Source organism: Schistocerca gregaria, chromosome 2 (genome assembly GCF_023897955.1).
Source record: "Schistocerca gregaria isolate iqSchGreg1 chromosome 2, iqSchGreg1.2, whole genome shotgun sequence".
Classification (NCBI taxonomy): domain Eukaryota; kingdom Metazoa; phylum Arthropoda; class Insecta; order Orthoptera; family Acrididae; genus Schistocerca; species Schistocerca gregaria.
In genome coordinates, this window is record NC_064921.1 from 917,606,591 (window position 1) to 917,621,686 (window position 15,096).

At 45.5% G+C, this 15,096-nt stretch overlaps 1 protein-coding gene across 1 annotated transcript in view; it reads left to right on the plus strand.

Moving 5' to 3' along the window:
- The window catches only part of LOC126335349 (segmentation protein Runt-like), a 107,534-nt gene extending 95,343 nt beyond the window's left edge, over positions 1–12,191 (plus strand). The window contains exon 4 of the mRNA XM_049998534.1: positions 8,552–12,191. Coding sequence (XP_049854491.1) covers positions 8,552–9,111 — 560 coding nt within the window. The 3' untranslated portion in view covers positions 9,112–12,191. The remainder of the gene's footprint in view (positions 1–8,551) is intronic.
- Positions 12,192–15,096: the final 2,905 nt, after the last annotated feature.

The window sequence follows — 15,096 nt, forward strand, 5'->3', positions numbered from 1 at the left end:
TTAGAAAATTCACTCATCCTTTTTCTCCGACAATCTGAAATTTGTAAATCTACCAATAAAGCCTTTTCTTTCAGTACCGGAGAGGAGTGGAAATTTATTTTATTATAATCTCTTCAGTCCAATAAAAATTTGAGTCTTGTTCAGGAAAGGAATTATAAATTTGTCACATCTTCGCAGTCTATTTATACTTCCTGTAACAACGTAAATTGAGGATATCAGTCCAAAATCAGAAGTTCTGAACTCTTTTTCCCTATGTTGCCTTACAAAGGAAGGTACAGCGGTACTGGCACAGTTTAGTTCTCGCTCTGCTGCAAATATTAGTGATGGTGGCGTTAGGGATCCATGGCCCACAGATTCTCGACTGGGCTTAAATCCGGGGATTTTGGATGCCAGGGGAGTACGGTTAACTCATCCTGGGGCCCTTCGAACCATGCACGTTCACTGCAATCTGTGATCCTTTGCATTGTCCTGTTGGTAGGTCCCATCATGCCGAGGAAAAACAAACTGCATGTAGGCGTGTACGTAGTCCGCAAGGATAGATGTATACTTATGTTGATCCATTGTTCCTTCCAGAATGACGCGACCAGCAAAGGAATGACACAACAATATTCTCCAGACCATAATCACGCACTGGACATCCAGTTGCGGTATTGGCACTCAAATGCCAACCTTCGTCGCTGGTGAACAGCAGTGAGTGTGGGTGCTAGAATCATGCGCATGCTGTGAAGCATGGTTCACTGAACGGTCGTTGAGGAGACACGACTGGTAACATCTTAGTGCATATGGACCTTCAGTTGCAGTTATATTCGCCAGGACGCACCTCTGTAGCCATCGTTCACCACCGTCATCTGTGGTCCGTTGTGCACCGATGTTGCCTCGGCGCCGGTTTCATAGGACGCTATCTTATCATGCACGGTTTACTTTTACCACGGTAGCGCGAGAACAGCTTACAAACTTAGCCGTTTCGCAAATGCTTCGAGCCTTGGCCCGAAATCCAACGATCATGCCCTTCTGGATGTCAGATAAATCGCTCCGTCTCCGCATTACGACAATTACTGCACCAGTTTCCCAGTTCCCCGACACCCTTTATATACCCTCCATTGACAGGGATGCCACCTGTTATCTGCGAGTAGTTGCTGCACATTGACGTTCTACATACACAGTGGTAACGTTAATGTGACTGGATCGGGTATGTCAGACACGTAAGGAACAACTGAAGTCGCTGAAACCGAAGTTCCAGAGTCCGATGGAAACAGTGTCAAGTTCTATACAAAACTTAACGGCATAATTAGCTCGCGTTTTGATTATGATACACTGGTGCCAAGACTGGCAAATTGCTTTAAATGTAAAATTGTAGACTTCGAAAAATGCGGAAAAATAGTCTGGAAATTCGTGACTACAGTGTCAAATGTCACAACTAGAGCCAGTCAGCTCATACACTGTGCAAATGTGAAAAAGGAATGATCGCATTGGGTTTATCGTGGCAGTTATTGGTTTATTGGTAGGATACTCAGGAAATGCAGTCGATCTAGACAGCAGTCTGAAACGTTCTGGCAGATTAAAACTGTGTGCCGGACCGAGACTCGAACTCGGGACCTTTGCCTTCCGCGGGCAAGTGCTCTACCATCTGAGCTGCCCAAGCAAGACTCATGGCTCGTCCTCACAGCTTTACTTCTGCCAGTACCTCGTCTCCTATCTTGGCTGAGCACTTGCCCGCGAAAGGCAGAGGTCCCGAGTTTGAGTCTCAGTCCGGCACTCAATTTTAATCCACCAGGAAGTTTCATATCAGCGCATACTCCGCTGCAGAGTGAAAATCTCATTCTGGATACAGAGCAGACTGTTTACATAACTCATACTAACCGTCCAGCCAAATACTACTAACAGGGAATGTGGATCGTATGCAAAGAAGGGCGGCACAAGTGATCACAGGTTTGTCTGAGACACAGGTGGTCGTCACAGACAAACTGAAAAACTAGAATTGGCAGACTATTGCAGATACACTTGCAGTGTTCTCCTCCTCAGACTGGCGCCCCAAGCTGTGGCTTGTATCACTTGGGCCTTAAACCGAACCAGAAATTCAGTCTGTGCTATAGAATCAACTTCCTGCACTGAAGTACAATGTGCTTGTAAAATGCAGGTTATGACACCGAGATACCAATATCATCGTTTGAAAATGTAACTAGTGAGGCATTAAATATTGGACTACTTGAATTTAAATGTGAAAAAGAGGCCATAGTCAAATATGCATTTTTTTCTGTTCCCTTCTGTTTTGACCATTTCATTGAAGTCCCACATCTGCCCTCAACAGCTATGCAGCACCGTCAGGTGAGAGGTCAGTACAAAAAGTTTCTTGTTCAAGATAGCGTAATTATCTTAAGCAGAGGGAAATGTGGCAATAAGTCATTACATTGCAGTACGTATGTTTTTGGCCCTGTTGTATCGATATTTTGGTTCTTCGCGTTACGGAAGTTACCTTGCTAAACTTCGTACAAGTGATCACTCAAATGTCTCTCGTGAAAAGCTGTTACCATTTTGCATGCGACTGACTCACATCACTGTTTTTGGAGTGAGTGATTTATATTTCCGTGCGGTTCTGAGTCTTCGAGGTCATGCACTTCCCTTGTTAGTGGCGCTACTGACACGTTTGACGCTGACGCATAACACTCTCTCGTTAACAAACCGTGTATGTAAGCATAGCGCCCCGTCCATCGCTCAAAATGGATGTCGTGACTGTCCGCTGCCACACACCAGATTTCGTCGCGTTCACTGTTCGGCGCTGCTGTCGGCCCATTACAGAGTTGGAGCACGGTACGGGTCGCCTCTAAAAGACCTAACTCACCGCAACGCCCTGCTTTCAAACACGACCATTTTTCAATAAACGGACGTCAGTGGGGAGGGGGGGGGGGGGGGGAGGGAGGGCAGCAGGCGGACAGGGAGCGGAAGAACTCTGGGCAGCACGAGTGACTAAAAATTTCATATTCTGTGTACCTTTCGTCAGCGGCGGTTGTTTGCAGTGGCAATAAAACTTCCTGCTAGTTACTTTTTCCCGCACCGCGGAATCCCGACAGGACACGCGTGTTTTTTATGTGTGTCAGAGCCATAATGCACCGTCATCAAACACGCCCAGTGAAAAATAGCGACACAAAGCAATTCAATCACTGGAACACAGCGCGTCGCATCGGCGGCTGGTTTTCAGCGACAGATGGACAGCCAGATTCGCCCGCTGCACAGGTCGCTCTACTGCAGTTACATATCCCTTTTGCTCTTCAAAGAATCCGATGTTTAGTTATTGCAACCCTTAACTCCGTAACCCGTCGTCAACCGCGTTTTTCAGAACATTGCTGAAGCTTTCCGTCCACTAATAAATTAGCTGTGACCATAACAACTAATTGCACGCATCACTACCGTTATCAGGAGATGGATTAGTGCTGTTACCCGTCACTTTAATCACTTCGTTTAATGTAATAGAATGCTGCGCTCTTCGAACGTGTTTTCCTGATCAACAGGCGTTCTACACTCCTGGAAATTGAAATAAGAACACCGTGAATTCATTGTCCCAGGAAGGGGAAACTTTATTGACACATTCCTGGGGTCAGGTACATCACATGATCACACTGACAGAACCACAGGCACATAGACACAGGCAACAGAGCATGCACAATGTCGGCACTAGTACAGTGTATATCCACCTTTCGCAGCAATGCAAGCTGCTATTCTCCCATGGAGACGATCGTAGAGATGCTGGATGTAGTCCTGTGGAACGGCTTGCCAAGCCATTTCCACCTGGCGCCTCAGTTGGACCAGCGTTCGTGCTGGACGTGCAGACCGCGTGAGACGACACTTCATCCAGTCCCAAACATGCTCAATGGGGGACAGATCCGGAGATCTTGCTGGCCAGGGTAGTTGACTTACACCTTCTTGAGCACGTTGGGTGGCACGGGACACATGCGGACGTGCATTGTCCTGTTGGAACAGTAAGTTCCCTTGCCTGTCTAGGAATGGTAGAACGATGGGTCCGATGACGGTTTGGATGTACCGTGCACTATTCAGTGTCCCCTCGACGATCACCAGAGGTGTACGGCCAGTGTAGGAGATCGCTCCCCACACCATGATGCCGGGTGTTGGCCCTGTGTGCCTCGGTCGTATGCAGTCCTGATTGTGGCCCTCACGTGCACGGCGCCAAACACGCATACGACCATCATTGGCACCAAGGCAGAAGCGACTCTCATCGCTGAAGACGACACGTCTCCAATCGTCCCTCCATTCACGTCTGTCGCGACACCACTGGAGGCGGGCTGCACGATGTTGGGACGTGAGCGGAAGACGGCCTAACGGTGTGCGGGACCGTAGTCCAGCTTCATTGAGACGCTTGCGAATGGTCCTCGCCAATACCCCAGGAGCAAGAGTGTCCCTAATTTGCTGGGAAGTAGCGGTGCGGTCCCCTACGGCACTGCGTAGGATCCTACGGTCTTGGCGTGCATCCGTGCGTCGCTGCGGTCCGGTCCCAGGTCGACGGGCACGTGCACCTTCCGCCGACCACTGGCGACAACATCGATGTACTGTGGAGACCTCACGCCCCACGTGTTGAGCAATTCGGCGGTACGTCCACCCGGCCTCCCGCATGCCCACTATACGTCCTCGCTCAAAGTCCGTCAACTGCACATACGGTTCACGTCCACGCTGTCGCGGCATGCTACCAGTGTTAAAGACTGCGATGGAGCTCTGTATGCCACAGCAAACTGGCTGACACTGACGTCGGCGGTGCACAAATGCTGCGCAGCTAGCGCCATTCGACGACCAACACCGCGGTTCCTGGTGTGTCCGCTGTGCCGTGCGTGTGATCATTGCTTGTACAGCCCTCTCGCAGTGTCCGGTGCAAGTATGGTGGGTCTGACACACGGGTGTCAATGTGTTCTTTTTTCCATTTCCAGGAGTGTATTTCATATACATGAGAACAGAAATTGTTGTTGTTGTTGATGATGTTGTGATGCACAACTTCATTTAGTTAGTTGTGAACTCAACGCACGATGGCTACGATCGGTTGCAAAATGTAAACTACTGTAAAATACGATGAAGCTTTGCACAGATGTGTTGGGCAGTGTCTTTAGTACGCCCGTCAATCGCGTCACCTCACACTGCTCACTGTAGAACACATAGTGACAACGTAAAGAAGCCTACGAAATAGTTTCTCCCGGCAAGCACGAGGGCCCAGTGAGAAATTTCACCTGAAGCTATGTAGCCCACGTAATGTAACTGTCACGCACTTTCTTCTTCAAGTCAATTCTCTGGCCACATTCTGCAGAGGCAATGAAGATGCTTCTGCAGCTTTTTCGATCGGAAGCGTTTGATCTCTCATAATACAGCCCCTAAATGGCTCTCTTTGAGTTTCATCTCTGCTCACATGAACCGCTGGCTAGGAGGACAATTTGCCACAGACAACGAGCTGTAGACCAGCTTAAAGAATTGGCGGAAACTACTGGTGGCTGCCTGCCATGACTAGGTTATTGGAAAGTTGGTACAACGCTACCACAAACATCAGAGTCGAAGCGGCGACTATGTAGATAAGTAGGTAGAAGTTGTAGCTAAAAAATGGTTCAAATGGCTCTGAGCACTATGGGACATAACATCTGAGGTCATCAGCCCCCTAGAGCTTAGACCTACTTAAACCCAACTAACCTAAGGACATCACACACATCCATGCCCGAGGCAGGATTCGAACCTGCGACCGTAGCAGTCGCGCGGTTCCGGACTGAAACGCCTAGAACCACTTGGCCACCATGGCCGGCGAAGTTGTACGAGTAGCTAACTGTTGCAAATAAAACATTTTTGATTTTCACAGTGGTTTCCATTTCGTGGCCGATCGGACCTTCTTTTGCGAATACCCCTTGTATTATGACAATTTTGCATTATTTAGCATGATAAACTAATTGTATAACTTTTCCTGGTTGCCAAAGGTTTTTTTTGCGATTGCTGCGTTTAGGTTTTATTCGTCACGTATTTCCTGACAGAACCATCGCACGGTATTACACAACTGCATCGCTGCACTGCAAGTCACCAGAGTGGTGTCACAGAGAGAGACTTGCACGTGGTCGCCTAACAGGATGTGGTGGTCGAACAACAACAGACGTGTTCTCCCGGCGAGCAATACGAAACGTTCATTTGTTTCATCAAAACACTATAAGCACTGTACGGCTTACCGATTCTTTTGGAAGCAGTGAAACTCTAGGAGCCGAAAGAGATCAGAAACATATTATTTCGGAGTGCACAATACACACGCTCTAATCAAATTAATGTCACCACTGGCAATGTTCGACGTGCAATAACCACTTACAAACGGCTGTTGGCGGCACTAGCAATGGGGGTTATATTAAGCATGACGAGGGGGGGGGGGTGACTCGGACATCAGTGCAGTCGTCGTCGTAATGCAGAAAACGGAGCCATTTATCTGACATCCAAACGTACTACAGAGCTGAGCGGACGACGCCTCTGAACGATGTCAGGAATCGTCTTTAAGCGGTCGTGGCGCTAAGAAAACGTGATTATTCATTGATTTGATTGTTGTGACAAATTTGCAAAGGGTAACCAACGGCCTTGCCGCAGTGGTAACACTAGTTCCTGTCGTATCACCGAAGTTAAGCACTGTCGGGCTGGGCTAGCACTTGGATCGGTGACCATTCGGTCTGTCGAGCGCTGTTGGCAAGCGGGGAGCACTCAGTCCTTGTGAGGCAAACTGAGGAGCTACTTGACTGAGAAGTAGCGGCTCCGGTCTCGTAAACTGACACACGGCCGGGAGAAAGGTGTGCTGACCACATGCCCCTCGATATCTGAATAAAGTTATGCCTGTGGGATGAGGATGACCCGGTGGCCGATCGGTACCGTTGTGCCTTCCAAAGCCGTTTCAGATGGAGGAGCTGCAAAGGGTGGTGCGCTGTTGGCCGTAGTTGCCTCCTACCTTGCTCACGGACAGACTCTCGGTGTCTGACGCTGCGCCTCCCTTGCACCTGCGACCTAGCGAGACATCGTTCCTCTTGTGTCAATACGGATGCTTAGCCCTTTGCTTTAATTCTCTCTCAGCACCTATTTAAAGTGATTTATGAGAGAGAAGCTATTGCTTCTTGCGGCATTCCACAGCACGAACGAAAAAAGTTTTGTATCACCTCGGTTCTGAGAGTTCCGGAACCAGTACAGAAAATGGGAATAGAGATAAACATAAACATCATTTCCGCCCTTTTTATTGCTCATGAAAACCACTCATTGCATGTTTACCACCATATAGCGAGACCTTCAGAGGTGGTATCGATGCGAGACTAAGACTAGGTGCAGTGAATGAAGGAATGCTTTCAGGCAGTGAAATACAAGGCGAAGTACGGTTACTGGGACCTTGGAAAGGAAACACACTATAAAAAAGATTTTCATTAAACAGCACTGGTATTGCTTTGTGAAAGGTCTGCCGTTAATACCTATTATTATTGGCAGAACTCTTAAAAACAATGGTTCCATTGGTACATTGGTACAGGGGCGAAATTTAGTCTCCGAAATACTGTAGCCACGAAAACAGAAGTGAAGAAATGAACGGACTTGGTACATGACTTCCGATGCGCAATAGCGGGCACCAAACAAAATTTATAAAAAGTATTTTTAGAAATAATCAGAACTTAGCACACCACTGACCCATTATTTTCTGGTTTATTGAACAATATAGAAAACGTGTAAGTTTCACTTATTTGAACATAAACGAAGCATTATGCAAGGGCTTTCCAGAAAGTAAGGTCCAATCGTTCGCGAAATGGTAACCACAGTGAAAACCAAAATTGTTTTATGTGCAACAGCTTGCTACACCCTCCAGCTACTTTTCCACATAGTCGCCGCTGCGATTCAGGCATTTGTCGTAGTGTAGTACCAACTTTCCAATACCTTCGGCATAGAAGGATGCCCCCCTGCGCTCCCTGCCACTTCTCTACGCTGTTGTGCTAAAATATTGTCTTGGTACCCAGCGGTTCATGTGAGCCGAGACGAACATCAGTGGGAAGCAAATCCGAGCTATATCGTGGATGATCAAACACCGCCTGTCGAAAACGCTGCTGGGATGTAATTGTCCCTGCCTTGTGTGGCCGAGAACTGTCATGAATAGGTATAATTAAATGCTTGACAGATACGTTATGTGGGGTGCATGAAAGGTCAACGTCACAGTGGGCACCCATACTTGGCGGGAGACGCTATTGTTCTAGGCGTCTTTAAGTGTTCCGTGTGTGCTCATAACTGAAAAGAGCAGTTGATAGAGATTCTTCGGAAACTGTTCAAAACATCTGTGCAAACCTTCATCGGATTTTTACTGTATTTTTAAAGAGAGGAGTGTTAATTTTTACACTATAGTGTTTAGTTAGATCTCAGGCTATTGTGCGACACTTTATCAGGCCCTAGCAAGGTTGGGAGTCACTGCAGGAAAAGTGTACTGCATAGCAATGTACCACTACTATGTACGCTCCCCACTCTGTGGCGGGCACTTTAGTTGTGTCGCAGTGAGGATCAGCGGTCGCACACTTGTTGGCAGGTTCTCCGCTGGGCGCGGGCTCGCCGGCCGAGTTCTACCTGCCGCACGCGGCGCCCGCCTTCCCCGTGGTGCCGCCGCCCCCGCACGCCGGCCCCGGCGCGCCGCCCGCCTTCCTGCCGCCCCCGGTGTCGCTGCTGGGCTACCCGCCACCGCTGCCGCCCCCGGCGGACCTGCTCGCCGTCACGGCGGGCGCAGCCTCCTGCTCGCCGCCCCTGCTGCCAGTGGGCGCCGGCGTCGCGGCGGCCGCCGTCCCCGCGGCGCCGACGGCCGACGACCTCAAGCTGACGACGTCGTCGTCGGCGAGCAGGGCTTCGGCGTCCCCCAGCGGTCGCAGCGACGACAGCGACTCGGACGACAGAGCGAGCGCCGGCACCGCCGCCGACGAGAAGCCGGTGCGGTCGGCGTTCCAGCAGGTGCGACCCGCCGCCGCCTCCGCCACCGCCTCGGCCGCCCCCGCCAAGGATAAGGAGGGCGCCGCCACGACGGTGCTGGCCGCAGCCTGTTCCACGGGGGCCGTCCGGCCTTCGCAGACTTCTAAGCCCGTGTGGAGGCCGTATTAGACGCGACGTTCGCGTCGAGTGGCGGTGTGCACCCGTTGAGTACGCTGGAAAGCCACTGAAGTGGGACTACTCAGTCGTGTCTTACTAAAACTCATCAACCAAATATGTGAACACTGCTTGAAACAGTGACAACCTACAGTGATTGTGGCTATAAACTCTTAGGAGTGACGCAAAACGTGCAAATCAATTCTGCAGAAGCCTAGCAGCTTCATATTTGTTTATACTCTTGCCTAATTTTCAGTCGTTTCTTGTAGTTTATGAGTTGCAGCTTTCCACCAGAATATTTTTGTGGGCATTTCCAGTTTCTTACAAACGCTGTTTGAGGTAATGGCTCTGATTTCACTAAATCACTTGAAACGTGGGCCACACGAATCCTTCAAGACGATCGCAACCATTTGCGACACGATTACAACATCTGCACTCTGCTGGCAGCCTCATGGTGTGCAGAAGAAGGATGTTTTCTGCACCACTGACAATTCTCCTCTCTCCTATTCCAGTCGCGAAGGACGCAGGGGAAGGAAGGTTGTTTGGAACCATCCGCTCGAACCCCAGTACCTCTAATTTTACCTTCGAGGTATTTCCGCGAGATATAAGCAGGTGGAAGCTATATCTTCTAGTATCGTACGCTCTCGGAATTTTAACAGTAAACCGTACAGTGATTCACAATGCCTCTCTTGTAGAGTCTGTCATTGGAGTTCCGTGAGCATCTCCGCGACGCTTTCGCCCTTGCTAAACCACCCTGTGACAAAACGCGCTGCTCTTCTTTGGATCCTCCCTGTTTCCTCTGTCAGTGTTAGCTGATAATGGTTGCAGACTGTCAAGCAACACCCAAGTATCGCTCTAGCCAGAGCTTTGTAGGCTACCTTCTTCGGGGCTGGAAATTTCTCCGACCATTATGTGCTGTGTCTTTAATCATATCGTGGCCTACCGAATATTACAAACTTGGAATCTTCAATCATTTTCTCCTTGTGGAAAGTATTCTCCCAAACTGAACCGAGAACGTTCCTGTCCTAAGCGTGTTGATACAATCGTTGTGTAGCAAATGAATTTCCAAGGAAGCGTTTGTGGGAGAAGTAGTGGTTTGGCATTCGAAAGATGAGTGTAACGACTGGAAAAAAGTTGTGTCAGATACATATGCTTTCAATACCATTCCCAATGATGCCTCCTGGAAGAAGATGCGGCACCGATCGCCGGAATCTTGTAGCCCCACGTCGATTCCTGGAGTTACAGATTTTTATTTAATATCAATTCCTGATGGCAAGCGTAATGTTCTTTGTTGGTGTAGTTAATTAAATTTACCAACCATCTAGAAGCTGCTGACAGGACGGACTTTCTAATATTGACTCTATCCGTTGTCTCCTGTACAACACGTACTATACATTGTATAGTGCTGTTACTGATGCGTCAATAAAATTTTCTGGTGGAAGATTCACAATAAGCTAGAAGAATCGACTTTAGTACTGTAAAGATTATGAACAACTGATTACCGGAAATTCGTGTAAGTTCACAAAAGATGCTATTACATTGGACTGACACTGTATACCGCTTGCCAGACTTTTCTAGGCTCGACAACACATACGCGCCTTCAAAGTGAGGCCTGAAAACTTAAGCTGTTCGTTTTCTGTAATAGTGAGAAAAGTTGTGTCTGCAGCCTTGTTGTCAAAACGGCCTTAGTGACTGTGAATTGTTTAATTGATGTAGATGAGTACTTGGAACTTCTGTGTATAGAGTTTACGTTCAGTATTAGAACCAAAGATACGTTTCTCAGTGACAGTATAGAAAAAATATTGCGTTCCTTGATTAATTTAAGCTATTGCCACTTTGTGCTAAAAGAGACTACTACCAACTTTGCCAGCATACATAACGTCTGGACTTAATTTTGTTGTCAGTTTGCAGGCAGTTGTGTGAGCAGTGCTAACAACAAAAAGTGGGACTAACTGTATATATGTTGACATTCTAAAAATGCCTGTAATGTCCTACTGTAAACATAACTTTCCTTTAACTCGAAGAGTATTTATTTTATTCAAATGAAGGTTTCATCAGCGATCTGACGCTTCTAAACAGTGGATCAAGTGCTACCCTAGACATCTCCTTTAGGACACTGTAATTTTCTGATTCTTATTGTGATAACAAACCGAGTAAAGAAATGGTAACTGCGATCACCCTTCATGTATTTATGTTCCTTTAGTGACTGTCTATTTAAGTGCAGCGTCGTGTTTTCCTTATCCCACAGCCAAAGTTGTACGGATAGAAGCTTTTATTCGAGTCGCTGTTCCGTTCAGAGAATGTTGATGACACAGTTTAATTTTCAATGACTTATGAACGTTTGTATACGTCATGGTATATTTCTTGTGTTTACCTCTGTGTATGTAAATGTAAATAAATAGATATACGCTTGTAATGAGAAAATATAAATATATTCCAAAGTATATAACAACACTGATTGAAACATTTCTCTTTACAAAGAGTAATGTTTATAGCACGTGAAGGAAATGCAAAGTATGTGCTGTAAAGTTCTTTCCGGTGACAATGGCCAGTATTAAAAACATTGGAAATGAGTGTCACTCTAAAGTGACGTCATTACAATAAGTAGTAGTTTATGTCCAGTGATATTGGAGTAACTTCCAGGAACGTCCAGGCATTTTGTATCAGATGTTTTCGTGTTTTCCTTTCCTATACATTGCAGCACATACCTGTCGTTTGGAACGACTCGCTTACTTAACGACTTCTCCACGTTTCTGATGATTTCAATTTTTGAAAAGAACCATTTAGTAACATAGAACCACACATGCAAAACAATTAACACCGGGGCACAGAAACAAAAGTGAGATACGCCAAGTACTGAGCTCAGATTCACAAAACTACCAAACAAAACAAGTAATTTCCTTCGTAAGCTCTGTTTTTTCACACATTGTATCCGTTTTTTGTACTTTGCTGTGTATGGAATTCCCGAGGTTGTGATCATCTGATCTAGTGGCTATTTTTGTACTTTGATTGTTGTATAAGTGTGTTACATGTATGTCAAATGTCAGGCGATCATAGTACAAACTACAACTTAAATAAAAATCTATCTCTATCAACTGAAGATGTTCTCATTACTTAATGCATTCCTAAAAGTTAAATAGCTATCGCCCTGTAATTAAGACAAGACAAAACGAATAATCTGTGAGAAAACTCATGTGGAAATGATGCTACGAAGAGAAAGTAATGTATATATTAAATCGACTGTCTATTAAATCAGACAAGCTGAAAATAGTCTTATAGTCAAGTGCTGTTTTATCCATGTCATAGTTTATTGTGCAGAACTTATATCGATGAGAGAAGTTAGTGAATCGCTGTTATCAGAAGTGAACAGCAAAACACATTTCAAGTCAAATCTTCCTGGCAGATTAAAACTGTGCTCCGGACCGAGACTCGAACTCGGGACCTTTGCCTTTCGCGGGAAAGTGCTCTACTGGCAGAAGTAAAGCTGCGAGAATGGTGCGTGAGTCGTGCTTGGGTAGCTTAGCTGGTAGAAAAAAAATTAAAATTAAAGTAAGAAAAATGTTGGTAGTATTGACTTGCCCGCGAAAGGCAAAGGTACCGAGTTCGAGTCTCGGTCCGGCACACAGTTTTAATCTGCCAGGAAGTTTCATATCGGCGCACACTTCCATGCAGAGTCAAAATCTCATGCTGGAAACATTTTTATCTTGTAGATGACTACGGGATGCCTCGATGTAGAATACAGTTTTGTTATTTATTAGTCTTTTCTTAGGTTTGACTTGTACCCTAGAGGTTACTGCAGTCCATATTACACAGTTATTATTAAGATGCTCATCGCATTGAAAATACGTAACCTTCTTTTATAATCTGTACAGATCCGAAATCGAACAGTCCATATTACACAGTTATTATTAAGATGGTCATCGCATTAAAATACGTAACCTTCTTTTATAATCTGTACAGATCCGAAATCGAACAGTACATCAGATTATTTAACTATTAAAAAAATGGGAACAAGTGTTCTAGAGAAGGAGAAAAGATAGAGGGGAAGGTGAGACTCAGTATGAGAAATGCTAGGGGCAAACTAGGTTGAAAAATATGTTCTTATAAAAACAGGTTGGCAGCGAAGGTAAGAAGGAAACTGAGGAAATTAGTGAGATAATGATAGGCGCAAGTAGTAATTGTTCCTGATCTCATTCTTTTATCTGTACTTTATGAATAGCATTCAACAATCGGTGTCCTTGAATCAGTAATTGCAACAGTAGTACTCTGTGACGGACTCAAGAAGTGTGCTCTCCTTCGTTCCGCCAGGGTTTCACGTTGGTCTCTTGATGTTTATGGCCTGTAAGGTGTCATCAAGCAGATGTAGCTGAGGCCCTCTCCTTTGGTCGGCTTTTCGGACCCTCTTGAAGTGACGTAATGCGTTCTACCGTTGTGTTGCAGTGAACACAACAGTGCCACAATCGCAGGTACTGATGACTCCTGGTAATTCGAAGGAATATCAAGCGTCTCATGCCAACTGTTGACGGAGGAGATTAGTGTTTAACGTCCGTTAGTCAATGAGGTCATTAGAGGTGAAGCAAAAGCTGGGATTAGGGAAGAATGGAGAAGGAGAGTAGCTATGCCCTTTCAAAGGAACCATCCCGGTTTTTGCCTTATGTGATTTAGGGAAATCGCGGAAAACATAAATTTTTGACGTCAGTCATCAATACTCTGCACAGTCCTCTGTGACATTGTGCTGTTAGACATTACGAAGCTTCGCGTTCTCTTCCACTTTGAACTTTAAGACACTTTGGTGCTCGATTCCGGATGTACAGTATCCGTATAGCACGATGATATAAATAAATATATCACTTGGATATTGTTATTGAATATTTGGAAAACTTTTGATTCCTGAGCCGTAGTGTCTGAGGCCATAAAAAAAGTCGTATATTCTATTTATTTCTCGCTTCATCTTTCCAGCTATATTTTGTCCTTATACATCCTCTTGTACTCTTTTGATTATTTCCTATCGAGCCGAAACGCCGTGATGAAAACTCTAACCCCAATCTGGTTTATGTTATTTATATTTTTCACTGTTTCCATCACTGCATTCCGTCCCTAGCCACTACCCCCTTCTTTTTAAATGTACCATTCTAGATATGAAATGAAATCGAACCCCGTTGCTAGCAATGGTCTGCAAGTTTCGTCACCAGATTTTCTTTCGCGCGTTGAATCCAGAGTCATTGATTCAGTAGTCGGGTGGTAGAAAAAGTTTTAACGATGACAATCAGGCTCAGAGAGGCTGCAGCTTATGTTTACGATAAAATTAAAGGAGCGTCTTCTGCTGGGAACAGACTTCCGCCTCTAGCCAGGCCTGTAACAGAAGTTTATTTGTTATCCCGCTTTGAAATTATAGCATTCACTTTATACGTGCTGCAGTCATTTTCTAAAATTACAAAAGTTACTTCAGAAAGGAAAGGTTTTTCCAAGTGTGAAAACTATTCCAAGGTGCATGGTCAGGAAGAAATTTAAAAGTGTTGCCACCCAGAAGATGTTGTCAATACTGTGCTAAACAGTTTAGGTGTTATTACTTTACTACGTGTCAATATACAGTGAGGGAAATGAAATTAAGAAGAAGTCTTACCAAAAACAAATTACAAGCTATTAGCAACTAACACAAATTTTCATTTTCGAGACGGGGAAAATTCTCGACACATTGAAAAGATTCAGTTCATTTGCGCAGTAACAAGGCCTTCTGTTTCGAGGTACAAAATTGTGATCGACTGTCGAAGTAAGTCTTAAGCGTCCATATGTTATGAAAACAATTTAAAAAATATACAGAATTTTACTCACCACAAAAATCTGTAACAGTAGAATTTACAATATCATCAAAATAGCACTTAAATACGTAGAACACGTAATATTCACAAACGCTGCACAAAACACAACCGCATGTCTGACAGCAACAAAAACAGTAGAATGAAACCAAAGTTTTCAAACCTCAGCTTTATATGTGCACTG